This window comes from Lissotriton vulgaris, chromosome 7 (genome assembly GCF_964263255.1).
Source record: "Lissotriton vulgaris chromosome 7, aLisVul1.2, whole genome shotgun sequence".
NCBI classification, from domain to species: domain Eukaryota; kingdom Metazoa; phylum Chordata; class Amphibia; order Caudata; family Salamandridae; genus Lissotriton; species Lissotriton vulgaris.
Genome location: NC_141695.1, coordinates 1451574633 through 1451594609, shown reverse-complemented (window position 1 = coordinate 1451594609; position 19977 = coordinate 1451574633). Strand labels below are relative to the sequence as shown.

Below are 19977 nucleotides of genomic sequence, written 5' to 3'. Positions count from 1 at the left end.
TACCACCCAATACCATTGGGTGGTAAATTACGAATTTCTGTGTACATGAACATCTGTGCATGTACACCTGTGCCTAAGGGCATGTATGTGTGTCACATGGCACACAAGCCAGAAACAGGGGTGCAACAGGGTGTCAAAGTGACACCCTGTCCCCCTTGGAAATTCTGTATTTTTAACGATTCGGTAATTACCAAATCGGTATTTGCTATTGAATCCTATGGGCTTCAAGGCGCATAGGAATCAATGGCAAATACTGAATCGGTAATTACCGAATCGGTAATTACCGAATCTTACCGATTCGGTATTTTTACCGATTTTTTTCCTACATAGCAATTACCGATTACTAAATACTGAATCGGTAAAATTCGGTATTTACCATTCGGTATTTTGCTATTACCTACATCTAGCCCCTAATGTATAAAGTGATTTAGTGGTCCCGAGGCCTGAATTACAGTGTTTGAAACACTGATATCTCATTTTCTGATGTACTAAACCCATTTTTCTTTTCTGAAAGTTTTTTCCAAATTGAAAAAGTAGTTTGTAAACCTAAACTAAATCGCAATTTGGAAGGTTTGTCTTAATGGCGTTGTTTCAAAACTGGGAGTTGGTGTGGTATGTATCAATAGTTCGCAACCATAGTTCTGGTCAAAAACCATTGGTCTGTTACCAATTCCCAAGCTGGGGTGGTAACTCATTGGCAAAGGGGAAGGACTCCCTTTAGGAACACTTCCTCTTTGGTATTCGATTTGAAAACTTCAGGGGGAGTTGGAAGTCCTGTGGACCACTGGCTGCTCTCAAAAACGTTTTCTGGAATGGAAAACTTTATTGTCCATAAAGCCCAGACTACTTTAAGAAACTGAGGCTACTATAAAAATAAGTTTTCCATTATAAAAAGGAATTACAGGGATGGTGGTGTACTGTCCCTTGCAGACAACCATCTCTGTGACTGGAATCAAACACAGGTTTCGAAATAGGGAACTGCCAAGGCAGGTTTGATCAGTCGCAGCCGGCATCACTCGTTGTTGGGGGGGGGCACGTGGGGAGGGGGTTTGCGTGTGTGGGGGGGGTTGTTAATTTAATAATTGAAAAAAATGTAAACTTACCTTCCCGCCGGCTGGGTCCCGCATGTCTCTGCTCCTCTCCTGCTCTCCTGGAACGTGAAGCACGCAGCCAGGCTCCCAGTCCCACCCCTATGCCAATTCCAAATCTGCAAGCAGTGTTGTGATTGGTTGGGATTCCGCCCAGCCAGGAGATGATGGCCTGGCCATCATCTCCATGTAGGCTGCATTGCAACCTGCATGGAGAAGGACAGAGTGTGCATGACTCGTTTGGTCAGTCCCAGAGGGCCGACCAAACCAGTCATATGCACTCGGGAGTGGGCACACCACTCCTCCCCTGCCCAGCCCTGCTCGCAGAGCAGCCCCACCCACCAACCCGCCCACAACCAAACCCTTCTGTTTTCTCGCAGTGCGAGAAGCAGAAACATAAAATGGTAGCTATGACCATTTTATGTTTCTGCTTCTCATACTATGAGAAAGCAGGGGGGCGACACTCCTCTAACCTAGTGGCGGAGTCGCCCTTGATCGTGATTCAGAATTTTGTGAACTGACCTATTTATGCATAGGTCGGTTTGTAAAATAGGACTGCCATCACAAAAAGAGATTATCAATTTGCAACCACGTTTTGTAAATGTAATCTTTGTACACCTGGCGTGTATAAAAATGAGCGTCAGTACTGACCATCTGCAACCACCTCCACAAATCAAGCATTAACTGGCAGGCAAAATTGAGTTTTTTTTTAAATATTATGAGGTGTTAGAAAAGTATACAGTGACACTGCTTTTTGAGTATTGAGAGGTATTGCAGCAGTGAAGGAACCGGCAAACAAGGCTCCATTACCACAGCCTTTCTGTGGGAGAATGCTTGGTATGAGCATCAAGTAGTTTTAACAACAATGTTGGCAGGAGTCTTAGTTTCACCAAAATTCGGTCTTGTGACTGTTAGTCAGTTGTATTAGAAACGGTTTGATAATGAGTATCCGTATGCTGCAGTCTAATAATACTACACAATCAAGTCCAGAAAGGATCTCTCATGTCCCCATGTGTTCAATTGTAGATATAGGGTGGAGCAGCAGAAAAATGAAAACAATATGTCCTCTTCCTACAAGCAGCCAATATTATCTGTCCTGCCATGCAAACCCTATGTGCATTCTGCAAACCTCCCCCTTTTCTCTTTATTGTCCCCGCCCATTTTTATTCTAGAACACATTATATATTACACTTCACCTTTTTCCATTAACTTATTCATTAACTTCACTGATATACCGGTATCAGTCCTAATGACCAGATTGTACACCTTTTTAGTATTACATTTTTATTTTACAATTCAATATTATTGTTGCCACCCATGTGACACAGTATGCCTAGGGGCCTCTTTGAGACAGGTACATATTACTGATATGAATTTTAAGAATTAGCTTTCTGTGTATGCTATGCTTTTATTATAATTTTTAAGTAATTTGAAAAGTTTGTATGTGGTTCCTCTCTCTTACGTCTTCAATGCTTTGTTGACTTGGCATATTAAACTTAAAATGCATCTTCCATGCAACATAGATTGAATTTACAAGTCTTGGAGCACAACATTGCTGTTCGATTTAGACAGCTGTTTTACCATGCGTATTTATGGAGGGATTTAAGCAACTGTTTTACCATGAGTATTTATAGAGGGATTTAGACAACTGTTTTACCATACGTATTTATGGAGGGATTTAGACAAGTGTTTTGCCATGTCTATTTATGCAGCCTAATTTATTAGTATACTACACAAAAAAGTATTTGTATTAATCCTTTACCAACATGGTCCCCATCTAAAGCAAACAACCATTTCCAACGTGACACAAATTTGTCGGCTTACTACTAGAGTCGGCCATTACTAATTGGAACACATGCCTCAATGGAACACCATAAGTAATAGCTCTTTTCGTAAATATGTCCTTAAAAGTGTTCAGTTACAATACGGATATTCTGGGCATTTCATTTCTCTGATACCCTAAGTCATGTTTATATTTTATAAATTACAGATATGTCCAACTATACATTAAACATTCTGTGATTTGTCTGCGTAAACACTTTGATTGATACTTACGTAGGCAACTTCAACTTATTCCGAACTTTTCGTTACTGGTGGTTATTGTGTTATATCTTTTCCCTCTATTTTATAACTAGTGCACATGTTAAACAAGTATTGTAACACTAATGTTGAGTGCAGATCTTCATAAGATTAATTTATTATACCATATACTTACAGCTGTCTGCCTATAAATTTAATAAATGTTTGTAGGGATACCCTAAGACATTGTGGTGGCGGGTACCTGAAACTAATAAACATGTTAAACTTTGTTATTGACATTAATTGATGTATCACTAAGTTCCCAAGGGGGTTACAATATCATGGAGAATGTCTTCTAGAAATATAGGCTGGGGTTACATTTATTTTCTTCTTTAGTATTGCTTTTACATGAGATTTCTGCTAGAGATGAATATTAACATATGGGTAATATTACAGTGTTATAACTGAATGCATCTATAAAAAGTTGGTCCTGGCTGATCCTGTCCACTTGTACTTGGAGCTAAAACAAAGGTCATCTGTAGTAGTTAACCAATTGGGTAGCAGTTCTTCTGTTGATACGATGTATTCGTGCAAATTAAAGCCCCTTGTTAGCAGTTTAGGTGTCAGAGAAAAGTAATTCATTTTTATTTATTTATTTATGTACTTACCTCCGGTCAGCCGTATGCCAAAGTTTACTACCCTCCGCTCTGCCCCTCCTCTGCCTCACTGCCCTGCAACACTCCCACTAGGAGCCGCTACTGGAGAAACCTCATCCTTCTCGCTTCACCTGCCTAATGCATCACATGGAACAGTAGAGAATGAAATATTTTCACCTCTTCACTGTTTTCCCCACTAGTTCCCATTAGATAGCAGCCGGAAGGACTTGCCCTTGTGGGCATTTCCCTGTTTGTGATCTTTCGGCTGAAGCAGAGGCCCTCACTCTTGTGGGCCACATCATCTCAGCCAGGGGCGGCCTTAGGCATGTGCAAGCTGTGCACCTGCACAGGGCCACCAAACCCCAGGGGCCACCACGCCAATATATATCCTTAATATAATAATCCTCTGAGGATGGATACATATTTGCGTGGCGGCCCCAGGCAGGGATTTGTTCCACTTCCAAACACCCTGACCCCCTCCCCCCCCCCTCTTCACTGGCCTCCGCACTCTGCCCCGCCAACACCCCCTCTTCCGGGGCCCCCTACCTACGTTCCCTGCCCAGGGCCGCCATGAGCCTAGAGCCGCCTCTGTCTCAGCCACAGTGAGACCAGGACTGCTGCTTCCACTCATTTTTAGAAGCCCTTCACGACTGTCGTATTTAGACTGGCACCATCACAATTCAATACTGCAACATATGTAAAACAACAATAAAGAAGCATATTACTCAAGACAAATCACTACAGAAATGGCTTATATTCAGTGAATAGTTGGGAAATGCAAGATTCTGTGGCATCACTACATGGAAATCGAGGATCATGGAACTAAAAATGCATTTGAAGAAGTAGATTTTTCTCCGCGGGTGTTCGGTGGGCTAGGTTAGGGTGAGAGTGGGATCCCTAGATAAATGCAATTGATCTGCACAGTCTGCGTCCGCCGGAGGATTTGCAAGTGGCATGCTTATGGGTAGGGTGACCAGGCGTCCCGGATTTGACCGGACTGTCCCGGTTTTCGGCAACTGTCCTGGCAGATTTCAGGAAATTAAGCTCATACGTTTTTTTGAGAGGGTCGGCTGAAAAGGGTGACAGTTTTTTTTATGTTTTGCAAAGCAGGGATAGTTAGCAGCTTTTATAGGAAAGCAATTTAATGAACAGGCATGCAACTGGGTTTAAAAATGGCATTTTACGTATTTTCTTACTGCGTTTTCTGTAATTATCTGCTAAGGAGCACAGTCATTCTGTGCACTGCGCTGAAGTAAAATGGTAATGCTCCTACTTTTGGGAAATGTCCCGTTTTTTTGCTTTAAAATTCTGGTCTCCCTACTTATGGGTAGCACGGGGAGCTAGCCTTTTCTTGGAGGTGTCAACATGCTTCAATGACAGATGAGTTTAAAATAAACCTGCGCATAATTGCTATTTTTATAAACATTCTAGCACAATACAGCAAGTCTATTAGTTATTAATTCACAGTTTCACTCGAAATACCTCCAGGAATTGATCACAGCAATTCAAGTTAATTTGACATCACTTTTTGTCAAGTATTTATAACTGTAAACCTCATTGTTGCCATCTGAACCCTCGTCCTGCACCCAGCATGTTTTGCAACACAAGCGTTAGGGCTCAATGACTTCCTCTGCCGTGGAATGGGCATCTTGAATATAGCAGTTCACTTCATTCCCAGCATTTTCATAAAAATATATAAAAATCCTGAAATCATGCTTAAATCACCCTGTCCAAATGGAAACGTGCCATCACGGGTTGTCATTCATGACATATAATATAACAGATACATTCTCTCAGTGCCCATAGCCCAAAAACCGCAACATACAGAATCCTACATTAGCAACAGCAAGTAGAGTATATATATATATATATATATATATATATATATATATATATATATATATATATATATATACACACACATATATATATATATACATATATATATATATATATATATATATATATATATATATATATATATATATATATATATGTGAATTGATGCCTTTTATTGATATCCATTGAGCATGCTTACAAACCCTACTGAGTTTAGCGGTAGTATACTGCATTTTCAGCATTCCTACCCTTCTTTCTTTTGATTTGAACTAGATAAACTATCGCTTTTCATCAGCAGAATGATTGCTCTGCTCTTCTGACCCCCTGGAGTCATCAGATAGAGCAATAAGCAATTTCTGTCTATTTCAGAAGCACTCAGAAATGTACTATCTGGTAGATTGGAATCAAGGCCGATGCAGGGGTACACCTTTCTAATGCCAATGTTAGAAACCCTATTACTGCCTCCATGAAAAAATAAGTTTCTTTCTGTACTCTTAAGGCAGAGATTTAAGGGTAACCTCAGTCCTGGTCTGTGCGTCTAATAGTGCTCGGAGTAAACCAGAGCTTTTCACCCATTCAGCAAATGTGATTGCAGAATTGGACCTATCTAACGTCATCACCTATAAAATGTAGAATTATATAATAATTTGGGATCTTTAAATGGGTAGGGGAAAAAGAGAACATGAAGTGACTGAAATGACAGAATGGAGCCAGTGGGTTGTGAGCGAGATAAATGAGAAAAGAAGCTAGGAAAAAGAAGGAATGATCAGTACTAACTGTTATTTGAAAACTGATACTACACAAGGGTGTTGAAGGATATTAATCAGGGGAGTTAGAAATCAGAATTTTCTCCAGAATGTTTGCAAAGTTCGACAACTTTAAAAGGCTTTGCCTACCATAAAAAAATAATCCCCACAAAATAATGCATCCACAGGAGAATTTTTCTGAAATTTATAGAAAATTCAACTTCTATAAGTAGATTTTTGGGAGCTATGATTCCTGTGAAGTCCATTTTTGTATTTCTTACAACTTCCCAACAATGCGCTTGGAGGGGTTTAGGGAGAAGGCGCTAGTCACAGGAGATGAGCACCCTACAGAAATCTTTTTGTGCCGAGCATTTTCAGGAGATACTAATGTCAAGATCATTTTAGTGGTTAATGCACATGATGGCTAGAGCTGTAGTTTATCGTGTCATGGTTTTGACTCATCATAAGGTGGCAAAGAGTGTTAATGTGCCTATCGCTGAGCACAATGTGTAACATGCAGATCACAGATTTGCCTTTTATGTAGCTAACTTAGAGGGTTACTAATTTTATTATAGAGATCCTTTAGTTAATTCAAGTTCATTAGTTATAGTCCTTCTAATATAGACCAGTGAGCTATGAACTACCATCAATGAGCTGCACGCAAATTGCAAGGCGCAGGTTTAGACCGTTATTGATTTTTTAAATTATTTTGCTATTCTAAAGTTGCGAATAAATTCTTATTAGCACAGAAGAACTCTGCCACTGTGTTATGTCTGAAATTTTGAGTTTGCGGGACAGATTTACTAACATTTTATGCCAAGCTTGTGCCACAAATGCAAACCGGGTGCAAAGTGTTGTTTTGAGATTTACTTTCCAGCAGAGATCCTGATTTGCATAGAAAATAAGCCATAAAATAACTCAAAGTAACTCTGTCTACTTTGCATTAAGGGGGGCATACCAAGGTTGATACTTGAGTGTTGCCATGCAACCACTTATGGATTTTACTGCTAATCCCCTACTACTAACATTCATAGAAAGGGATTTGTGTTGAAAAATGACACCTCGTCAAGACAGGCGTAACGTTAGAGAATTGGTTTATTTTCTCAAAATATTTCCAACTTGGCATATGTGCTGCACTGTATAGCACACACACAAAGTGGGAATAGTGTAACACCTGTCCAAAGCATCATGTTTTGTACTGGAAGTGTATTTTCCCAACACTAAACATATGCTTGATAGCACACAACACACTCTTGCACTGTAGTATTGGTGTGTTAATTGGTGGGAGGCAGCCTAAAATTTGTCATGACTAGGGCAGAGAGCAACAGAGCCGTTTCTTAGTAGATGCGGTGCTGTTATGCTCTTTCACTTTCACAAGTTGCATGAAAACTTAGTAAATTTGCTCCTTCATTTCTCTAGACCAAGCACTCACAAGTTATAGGATCTAATTTGTGAGAGGCTTGTGCCACTGGAGCGTCACTTTTTTGATGCTCCAGCGATGTAAGCCTCTCAATCATATATGAGGCGAAGCAAACCCTCCCTGGGTGGTGTTGCATGGCCTCATATATATGGAGTAAGACAAAGCAGCGCAAGTCACTGTGTTGCCTTACTCCACATCACGGAGGTGTTCAATGGGGATTATAGGGGGTGTTCCCATGCATTACTCATGGAATTTGGCACTGCCCCAGATGTACTTAATCACATAAACCTAGGGTGCCCCAAAGCCTTACAACTCTGCAGAGTAAACATAACAAGGAGAATAATTTTTATTTCTCCTCATTTGTTCCACCTTCCATGTGTGTTGAAGCAAACATGGAAAGAAGAAAACGCCTCTTGGCAGAGCTTTAAGTGGGATGAAAAAATTAGGGGGTCTCTCAAAGGGGTGTGACCAATGAAATTAAGGGTGTGTCTTAAAAACACATAAGCTAAAAGTCTGTGCTTAGCTTAGTGTCCCGCCCGACTTGTATTTTGCTGTTTCTGGCATTGCATCTAGATATATGCTACAACAAGTAACATCATACCTAGTCAGGACTATTGGCTTTGTCAATGGTTGTTAGTTGCATAAAACAAAAAACCCTCAGCAACTATGGCTTGAATATAATATTGAAAAAGCTTCTACTTAAAGCCCTGGTGACATCACGACAATGTTGCTGCTTCTGAGTTTCAAAAAGAGAAGGGAAATACAGAGAGAAAATGACTCTCTTTAGAGGATTTCCCTTCCCCTACAATGCTCACCTGCCAGGACGTCATGCCGGAACTTCTCCACTAGTGAGAAGTGAGTACCCGCACATTGATGTGCCTGCTGTCACTGCAGCTTAGAAAAAAACGGCCCGGCTGTGCCAGGGCACAAAACAGAGCCCGATAGAGACCTGTTTCGAGGCCCCCTTTAAAAAACTGCTGGTGCTTTGCACCGGTGGGACCCGGCCCACTTAAAGCCCTGACTTTTGGGATTGTCTTTTTGCAGGAAGGTGCCCCTTCTTGCACAAAAGTAATTCTGCATGCAATGCAAGCACCCTTGCGCTGTGGTGCAAGGGTGCCTATGTTGGCACTTGGCAGCAAATTGTGCACCAATGCAGGGGGAAAGGACTAGAATGCATTCTGTCTCATTGGCGTAGGACAGTGCACCAAGAAACGTGATGCGCTGCCCCTCACCAATTCCTCATAAATTAGGCCAATACGGACCAGTATTAATGGGCTTATTGCGATGTCGGTCTGAGTTGCCCCCGACCGACACCGTCTCGGACTCTGGACCAACTGACCGACCTGAGGTTGACGGTTCCAATCGCCTGATTATGATGCAACTGAACACTGTTCTGTCAGATTCCCACTGTTCTCTATGGGAGCTTGTGTTACAGCCATAATCCGGCCATAGCACAGGATCCTATGGAGAATTGTGTGTATGTAAAACCCTGCACCCTGTGGCAGGCACCCATGGAGGCTGCCACACAGTGCAGGTTTTTACAGAGGGGTACCCTAGGTACCCCCTCGACCACCAACTGTAGGCTGCTGAGGCAAGGATGTCCTGCTAGGGCCTCCCCCCCATAGTTGTTTTCCAATGGCCTTTCCCTGTCGGAAAGGCTGGCGTGGAAAGGCTGACGGAAGCCGACATTGTAATCCCCACAGTGAAAACGCCGTCCATAGGGGATTATGTCGTGGTTCCAACCGAGAGAAATATTCCGAGAGCAAGTCGAAACTGAGTCGGAAAGACCAGCCAGTTTACGTTCCGACCGCTGACATCGAAATCGGGCGGTCGGACTGCAAAACGACGGAATCAGTCGGAAAGTCTCTGACGCGGTCGGAAAGCATCCAACTAGTGGTCGGGGCTTTCCAACCTCCATCACAATCAGCCCCAAAGTGACTCCTGCACCTTGGAGTCCTCATTGTCTTATTTTACATTTCTTTTACATTGATTTACACACTTGAATGATTCATTATGTCTGTATACTGTGTGTGTGTTGTGATATTAAGTGCTTTCACAACCACATGCTGAGTACTCCCCTCCCCATGACTTTTAAATGTCTCAAAAAGTCACGTCCATATTGCCAATTTGAAGTTTGTGGATCATTCCTAAGTGAATGACAATTTCAACGAGATAGGTGCCCTTCTGGAATTAATGTTAAAAAAAAAACTTAGAACAGAAAAAATCAAGGACTTTGAAAGTATTAGTTTTAACTTTTCAATTTACATTGCAGAGATGAATTGCTTAAAACTGTGAGTTTAAACTAGCTTCGTGTTCTGATTAATCACTTTGCTATGGTTCAGAGTCAGTCGTCAGTAGCGATTTATTTCAGCATACAACAAACATAAATTACACAACAAATCAGAGTACTATCAAGACATTTTCCCAAGTACAAATTGAGAGCAACATAGCTATCATTTGCATATATAGTCATGGAACTCCTCTGTGACTTCCAATTTCCTTATAATATTGAACAGGAGGTACATCTGTCATTATGTGGCTTAGATTGGAATTCTGTGAAGCACATTATTCTATACAGATGCACAAAAGAGATTACTAAAAGGATTCCTGACCCTTGACATTCAGAAGTTCTGGATATGCACTTATACTTGAATATGCACAGAGTAGAGAGATTGGTTTTCAATTTCTTTGAACTCTTTTTTTTTCATGTTATTGCCAACGGTACATGGAGCCTAGTTCAAAGGGTTTATTTCATGAATAGCTGTACTCCTGTATTAGAAGTGAATTATACATGAATACCTAGGCCTGGTCCACAAAGTACGTTCTGTGAGATGTTGTATATTATTCAATGGAATGTGCATGGAAAAAGGTTTTGTGGATTCAAGAATAAACAGGTCTTACTCTTGAAAATCCACTAACAGCTCATACCCTTTCCTTGAGTGCATACAAATATTCACAGAAACGTGTTTGTACATTTAGGTGTTATTCCACATCAAGGGCAGGAGTAAGGCGATAGTACTCAGAGAAATATATTTGTGAAACTTGCCTAAAAATTGCCAGATAGTTACACAATCAGACCCCATGAAGATCTCATTAAGTTTGGAACTCTGGACTACTGGCTGTGTGCCATAGCGTGGGAAACTCATGACTCGTGTTCTTAAACTCCTTACTAAAATCCATTAGTTTTAGACTACGATTTCAGGTGACATTCTTCTATTCCAGTTCCCCAGTTTACAGCTGATCAAATTGCTGAATTATGAAGAGCGGAAATAAGGGGTCTGTAGCGCTGCTGCAACTCATTTCTGCGAGCTGCTCTAATAAGTCAAAAGATTATACATTTTACCTCCCCTGGAATCACCAATAACTGCACCATCTGTAATTCGGAGTGCAGAATTGCCGCAGCAGTATTATTCCCTTACACCTGAAAAATGGGCCTTAGAGCGAACGTGGTGGAAGAAGGTGTGGTGCGGTTGCAGTAGTTTCTGTTTGGCTTGTAGACTTCCGCTTGGGTAGCTAGGTTTCGACAATTCATCTCAAACTGAGAAATAATAAACATTTAATGTCCTTAATCACTGTTATTGGTTTCCATGCAGCGTTTCATAGCCTGTTGTTAAATTTGGTCTTTCTGCAAGTGAGTAAGCACTCACCTCACTCGGAGACCCCTGCTCTAGCTGCTAATGTGCTCATGCAATAGGAAAATAGGTTACTGAAATATATCTGTTCTTACACTCGTCATCAAGGGCCATATGTATCATCAAACTATTTTGCATTTCCTAAATAGCGAATATTAAGGAATCGCCATTTAGGAAATGCAAAATGGTATGTATGAACAAAATCGCTTTTTATTTGCGATTCCTTAAGCTTCCTTATTTGCGAATTCGCATTTTGCGAATTCACAATTAAGGAATCTTTACCAATGCCTTCCTATGGGCCCGGAGGCCCATAGGAATGAATGCAAAATAATTCTCAAATTGCGAATTCGCAATTTGCTAATCGCAATTTGAGAATTATTGCAAGGGTGCAGGGGTGTCTCAAAGACACCCTGCTGCACCCCTGAAAAGAACATGTGTGTGCATATGGCGCACACACATGCCCTATGGGCATGTGTGTGCATCATATGCCACCTTTAAAAATGCCAATTTGTGCATTTCTGGAAGAATTCGCAAGTTACCATCAACTGAAAGTTGGTGGTAATTTGCGAATTCTTAAACAAAATTCGCTAGCTAAAATTGCTACATACATAGCATTTAAGGAATCGCAAATTTGCGATTCCCTAAATGCTATGGAAATATACAGCCTGATTCATGTACGGGCCGTTTTGCGTGGCCCTAATAGCGAATCATAGCGACTCGCTATTGAGGACACGCAAAACGGCATTCATGTAGGAATTGCTAAATCAATAACGATTCCTACATGTTCTCTATTTGCGAGTAGCAATTTGCTACTCGCAAAAAAAGGAATTTCTCCCCATTCAATCCTATGGGCCAAAAGGCCCATAGGAATGAATGGGGAGTATCCCTTATTTGCGAGTAACAATTTGCTACTCGCAAATCAGATAGCGATTTTAAGGGTGCCAGGGGTGTCCAAAGGACACCCTGTAGCACCCCTAAAATGCACATTTGAACAGGTGTTGCGCACACACATGTCCAAAGGACATGTGTGTGTGCAACATGCAACTTAGAAAAATGCTTTTAAAAGCATTTTTCTATGTTTTTGCTATTTACCGAGAGGTCTGACCTCTCGGTAAATAGCGGCCCAATTTTGCTAAATCGCAATTTTTGCAAGTGTCATGAATAGCATTTAAGGAATCTCTAATAGAGATTCCTTAAAAGCTAATCCTCGCATATTTGCTAATTCCTCATTAGCGATTTTAGCATTTGGGATTGTGAATCCCAAATGCCAAAATTGCACTCGCAAAAGGCAAGATTCTGAGAATCTTGCCCTTTGCGAGTGCAATTTTGCTTCATGAATCAGGCGGATAAGGAATTGCACAAGTTTGCAATTCCTTATTTTGGGAATGTTTCATACATTCCAAAACGTGCAAAACGGCCGTTTGCGAATCGCAAAGGCCGAAATTCTGCGAATTTCGGCCTTTGCGATTCAAAAACGGCTTGACAGATATGGCCCCAAGTTCTGGTTATAGAAATATCAAAGGATGGTGCTGTCAGGCAGCAATTCAGGCTGCTCTTTAGTCTGCCACCTGACTGTGAGGGAAGCTGACCTTGTTTCTCTGTTGTCTGTGAGGTTTATTTGGGACAGGCCTGTTGTGTGTGTGGGTTCTCAGGGATGGGGGATGGGGGATGTGTGTGAGCGTTTGCGTGCATAGACTCACCAGTATCCAATCACTAGAATGCTTCACCTGCTGTGCGCGTGCAATGGATGCTTACCCTGCTTCTACTCACTGTTCCTTGGTACGTGCAATGTTCCTTCTGCATTGTGTAATTAGGTGCATGGGAAGCCTTTGCCCTGAACGTGTTGTGCTAAATTAGTGGAAACGTTAACCCTGCTTTTCATTAAGATCAAACATCGCCTAGCAGCCCTGACTGGGCACAGATCGGGTTCGCCCAAAATGGTATTGTTTTCATTTATGTGCATGTTCAGAAAGTCTGACTAAAGTGTGCTTATTTCTTCTTTTTAGGAAACCAAAATTAACTGTGTTCGCCTGGCAACAAAAGGTAGGTCCTGCTCCCTCAGAGTGAGATTCCCACGCTCTCCTGCCAATGGTGGTGGTTGCAAGCAGGTGGCATGCTGCATGCATACTGCACTGGGCGCTGTGCAAAATGCTCTATTTGGGATGGGAATGTATGATGTATCACTATGAAAAGGTCCCATGCAGGACCCATGTTAACACCAGTCTAGTTCAGTCGCAGGCAGGCTGTGCTTTGTCAGACAGCTATCCAGCTCACACGTTTACTCTACATTCATTTCTTTAACAGCAATCACAGGAGTTGAGCAATCACAGGAGTTGAGCATTCATATATGAGGACTGAGACATACCACGAAGCCACCCTTAATGCCCTCTACCTACTGATCCCATTTACTTGTGATGCATGTTATTCGTCTGAGGTCTAGCTCCCTTGTTACAGTCCTTCTAACCATCTCTTCAAATTGGCTATTGCTCCTCAGAATATCTTGCTAGGTTCCTACAGGTTGCGTACAGGGCCAACATGAAGTCATATCTAAGAAAGGGGCAGAGGGTGGGGGAGCGAAAAAATTAAAGTAATAGTGTGTATGTGCGTGTTAGTTTTACCATAAGTGAAGGTGCAGTCTCTAGGGTGAGGGGCGATGACACATCTCATGCCTAAGGATTATGAGAGTAGTGCACAATGTCCTTTTCTGCTATGCCAAACAAGCACCTGTCTAGAGGGCTTATTTCATCTGCTGTGAACCCCCGATTCCCAGTGCCCCATCTCCATACAAGCAGCGCTAGGAAGCTGCGCTTTATTTCTTCGCAACAAAAGATGGGTTTAAATCTGTTGTGTATTCTCCCTGAAAATGTGTATTCTAGAGTGTTAGCGTTAGAAAGTGTATAGAGAAAGTACACCCCCACTAAGTCACCTTCATTGCATTGCATGGTAATAATATTGCCTTCATTATAGCAGTATATCGACTAAATCACAGGGTAATTGTAACAAGATGATTAAAATAGTTAATGGTGTTAGATGGACTATGTGAAGATAAAAATAACAATAATATACCTACACTGTTAATATAGGTGTAGGTGTGATGTGCTGGATATGATATAAATATAGGCCGATTTTATGGACCGCGATATTGTGTCTGTCTGTTGGTAGAAATTAAGCCAATCAAGTGTAACTAAAAATAGAAAAGTATATGTTTAGCCATTACCTTCATTACATAAGTAGAATACTAGTACTGCGCTGGTGGATCCTAACTCTGCACATTTATTTTTTGGCATAGTTTAAATTCATTGCATGTTTAAATAAGAATGTCCTGTAGGCTTGTATTTGCCAGTCTAATTTTTGTTTGAAAGTGACACTCTGTGTGCTTGCTTGCTGAACTGTTTATAAGAACATTAATACCCCAAACAGACCCAGGGCCGGCTTTAGGGCAGTGCGACTGGTGCGGCTGCACTGGGCGCTGACCTCAAGGGGGGGCACTGTGTTTAGCAATAACTTATGATTGGAGAAATGAGGGGCACATTTGCCCGATGGTAGTGAGATAATCCAAGAAGGCGGTCATAGGGTGTAGGAGCGCCAAAATTATTGTCCACCAAGTGCAACAGCACTAAAGGCGGCCCTGAGCAGACCAGAATGTGCTTTAGAATGAGGGGCTTATCAAGAGCTTCAAAAGAGCAGACAAATTAATCCCATTCAGCGTCCCTTCTTATCAATTCATGGAGATGCAAGTAAATCACAACAAAAGTAGGAATAGAAGGTAGGGTGTAAACGCAAGTCATATACAAGCCTCATACACTGTTGATCCTAGGAGAAGCTATTCCAAATTGCTGGAACTGCTTGAAAAATGTACTGTCCTCTACTGAAGATGTTTTGGAGGATCTTTGGTTGAAACATATCATGCTCAAAATTGTTGTGGTGGATCTTCAGGACCTCCGATTGAGATATATGTAGATAACATTAATCAGACTGAAGATTATACAGTCAGTGGCTTACATAGTTATTTACATAGTTTTTATGGCTCTGGCCCTCGTGGAGCAACACAAGACATTCCTGAAACAGTAGTGAGAATTTTCAGGAGTACAGGCCTCACAAGAGTGATGGCAAAAATCATGCAGGCCTTCCAGGTGCTACTCTGCATACAGAACATGTCATTCTAGAAGAGGCTGGTGGTGCTATTTGCCCTAATATCCCACGTATTTCTCCACAGAAAGAGAGAGTGAGAGAGTGAGAGAGTGAGAGAGTGAGAGAGAGAGAGACAAACACCCACACACCATGAATGCCTCTTTGCAGATACCGTTGATACCTAATGTAAACTGTTTGTTGAGACTCTCTGTACACTCTGAATGCTGTTTTCGGCTTTTATAGAGTCAGCAGTCTTCCAATGATTTGAAGATAATTGTAGAGGCCATTTTGTGACAAAACATTTGAAATAAAAAATAAATACATATGTCAGTCAGTCAGTCATTCAAACATACTTTATTTCGCATTATTACAACACATAAAAAGTACAGATATAAAACAAGTTAAAAAGTCATTACCTCAATAAAATCTATATAAAACTTACACCATATAAAATAAGTCCACACATTAATTACTTCATCAGTGTCAGATAAAATAATCCATTAAAAATGCAATCATAAAGTTAACCGTCTTCTGCAAGCCACTGCCCACAAATAGGAAGCAAAAGAGTAACACATCTGTGAACCTGGGAGCTATGGTGTAAAGTGCAGTGCAGGCTTATATTGAGGGAAATTATATTTTGTAACATGGGGGCTAACAGAGCTTTCCTTTTGGGACCATAGAGTCTGCAAAAAAAGAGAATATGTACCATTGTTTGAGGTGCTCTCCCATTATATGGATATGAACATAATATAACTTTGGCCATGGGAAGAAGGCGATATGCAATTATAGTTGATTTATGTTTGTTTCTTTCCCACCTACCATTAGCAGCTTTTTCTAAGGACATCTTTTTTAGTTTTGTCTTTGGAAATAAGGTGCAACTCTGTGGGAACTCATATAGATATTGGAGACCTAAGTTAGACATAATGTTCTTCACATAGTTTAACCACGAGATCCTTTTGGTATAATCCAGTTTTAAACAATCCCTCAGGATCGCCTGGTTAAGTTGTAAGCATTGACTTGACCAAATAAAAGCCATAACAGGGGGGGGGGGCAGTCTAATTACATCCTTCAGATAGGGTAAAACCAGTTCTGCATGTGATAAATATTTGCACAAATGTGGGGAAGCAAAAGCAAATTCTTACAAAGGGCGTCCTCAATGAGCTGTGTCTACCGTACCCCACATTGCTGCCCAATAGGTAGCACTAGCCAGCAATATTTGTGAATAAATGTGTATTATTTCTGGCAGAGGCTTGGAACCCAGTTTTGTAGAAAGATCAACCAAAGCCTGTTAGACCTGGCACCATCTGTGTGGGTTTCCCCTGTATTTTTGCCTTTGCCTCCCGTCTTTTTGCTGTGTGTTGAACTTCGTTTTGCTGGTCTAGATGCTTTGGGCATTTTACCACTGCTGTTCAGTGCAAAAGTGCAACTGCTCCCTTTGTAAATTGTCGTAATGGATTGGTGATTAAATGATTTGCATATTTGATTTACTAGTCAGTCCCTAATCCAGTGCACTGTGTGTGCCCAGGGCCTGTAAATAAAATGCTGCTAGTGGGCTGCATCACTGATTGTGCCACCCACAGAAGAAGCCTGTAAATGTAAATCAGGCCTGCCATGGCAGAGCCTGTATGCAGTCTGGTACTGCCATGTCGACCTGGCAATTGCACCTACTTGCCAGGCCCTAACTTTCCCCTTTCTTACAAGCTAGTCACCCCTACGGTAGGCCCAAGGTACCTCTGTGGGCAGTGAGCAGTGTATGTGAAAGGTAGGACATGACCTGGTGTGTGTGGCATGTCCCGATAGTGAAATACTACCAATTTTGTTTTCCACTATTGCAAGGCTTCCTGTTTCCATAAGATAGAATGGGGAGTTTGTTTAAAATATCTTATAAACATAACTACCCCGGGGAACAAGGTAGGAAAATAAAGTTTGATATGACTGAACTCAGAATGTTAAAATGCATCTTTTTGTGAAGGTGATTTTTGCATTCTGTGTTTGAAAATATCTCATTTAGAAAATAGGTATTTTCCTGCCTAGCCATCTAGTGTGCCTCTGCTAGAATGTGTATTGACTCTCTGGCTTTGGGATGACAGGGGCTGGGGAGGTGCAGTGGCTCCAGAGAGTCTGGATGAGTCAGGGCTGGGCTGAATAGACCTGGGCTGCATTTAGAGTAGGGGGAGGAGATTTCCTTTCACCTGAATGGGCCTGGTCTGCCTTCCACAATGCTGTCTCAACCCCCTGCCAGGAAGCTGCACCAGAGAGGACAGACCTGGTATTGACTGAGCACAGGACTTCTCTGCCACCAGAGAACACATGATTTTGCTGTATAAAAAGAGGGACCCAGACCCCAGACTTTTAGATCACCTTTGGTAATCAAGAGGAACCTTTACCAAGGAGAAGAGCTAGAGAAACTGAGGAGGAATACTGCCCCTGTGCTGTTTGCTTTGTGGGGTTGGCCTGCAGTGGCTACTTTCTGCCAAGGAAAGGGAAAAGGACTTTGCTGGTAGCTTTGTCCCCTGCTTGAGGAAGATCTCCAAGGGCTGGAAGAAGAGGCTTGCCTCCTGTTCTGAAGCCTCAGGGACACAAATACTTCAACCCAGCTTCCCTGAACCTCCTTGCTGGGAGGTATGACATGCCAAGAGATGCATGTAGATGTTCTGGGCCACTGGAGGTTGTTCTGGTTGTTGGGAGCTGGAAAAGCAATGCAACAACAAGAAGTGTGACACATCTCTGCCTATTTCCGACTCATCGCTGAAGAAACCGACGCAGCACCTGCCCGCGACTCAAGAAATCGTCGCTCGCCACAACGAGTGCACTGGTCTCCTAAGGCCAAGATCACCACACCAATTCTGAAGCAAGCCCTTCTGTGCAGCTGCAAGCATCCACGCATCATCCTGGACCGTCGCATTGCATCAAGGTGCCAGGTCTGTCGCATCATTGGGGGACGAAGTAAGAAGCCGGCGCATCATCTCCCCTGCGCAGAAGTAAATAACCAATGCATCACCTCCCTCGGAACAAGGAACCGACGCATCACCTTTCCTGAGTATAAGGAACCGACACATCACCTTCCCTGCAGCCCGTATTGTTTGTGTGCGCGACACATCCAAGGTACTTTGTGTGAAAAGTGTATCTGCAATTTGCTTTCAACAGAACTATTACTACCATTTCAAGGTCATATTTGTATTACTGTATTGCGGATTTTGTCATTTTGGTCTTGCTTGGTTTAGATAAAGATTACTTATTTTTCTAAATTGTTGTGGTGTCCATTTTTATAGTGTTTTCACTGTAATACTGTAAGGGTTTGAAAATGCTTTACGCACTGCCTCTGAGATAATCCTGTCTGCTCGTGCCAAGCTACCAAGGGAGTGAGCAGGGTTTATTTTAGAAGTGCATCCCCATTACCCTGAGTCAAAGAAAGGGTGCCTATTTAGACATAGGTACCTACCTCTGCTAACTAGAGACCCCCAATTCTAACAAAAACCTAATCCCATTTTCCAAGAAAGCCTTTCTACTTAGAAGCATCTTATTCCAAGATAACTTACTATCAAATGTTACTCCCAGATAGGCAAATGAATCAACCACCTCCAGCTTCTGGACCTATACATAAAAATTCAAAGATTTTTAGGACAAGCACTGGCAATTAAAACAAAAGATTTAAAAAAATTATACTCAGGTCTAGGCTAGCCATATAACTTGAACATACAAATCTGAGCACTCAAATGTTTAAAAGATAGTCATGTATATGTTAATATCATAGTAATAGTCCACTTTAATCCAAGTTTTCAGTTGAGGCCTGAACTGAAAACTTGGATTAAAGTGGACTATTACAATGATATTAATGTATACATGACTATCTTTTAAACAGTGGAGTGCTCAGATTTGTATATTCAAATTTCTTGCTCTTATTTTGGATGGCATTGTAGGGTTGAGGATGGTTACCGACTCTCTTTTCCTAAAAGGACCTCCCATAGTTTGTATTTGCTGTGTACCTCCCCTTGAATAAGATTGCAGTGAGCCAACCTTTTGCTTTATACCTGGTTACCATATTTTTCTACATAGCCATATAACTTTAACAATCCTGTATGAGTTTCTGTAGCACCATCAGGGTTCTGGCCAGTAACACTGTGTCATCCACATTTAGAAGTGTAGGTAAATAGAATGATTCCACGTGGGGAATTTCCTTCATGGAGTGGCCCAGAATTGCCTCTAGCCTGTTAGTGTACAGAGAAAACAGGAGTGGGGCTAGTACACAGCCCTGTCTTACCCTCATCCCAAGGTTGAACACCCTTGTTCGTTCTTCACTCCTACCATACCAGACAGATGCTGTCGCTCCCATTTACAGCTGTCTTATAAAGTCAATAGCAGTGGGAGCCACGCCCATTTCTTCCATTATTACCCATATTTACTATGCAATACACTATCAAAGGCGGATGATAAATCCATGCAGGC

At 41.7% G+C, this 19977-nt stretch overlaps 1 protein-coding gene across 1 annotated transcript in view; it reads left to right on the top strand.

Moving 5' to 3' along the window:
* Positions 1 to 19977, top strand: part of PTPRT (protein tyrosine phosphatase receptor type T) — a 1692228-nt gene that overhangs the window by 1250665 nt on the left and 421586 nt on the right. Inside the window, exon 13 of the mRNA XM_086932257.1 lies at positions 13407 to 13443. Coding sequence (XP_086788383.1) covers positions 13407 to 13443 — 37 coding nt within the window. The remainder of the gene's footprint in view (positions 1 to 13406; positions 13444 to 19977) is intronic.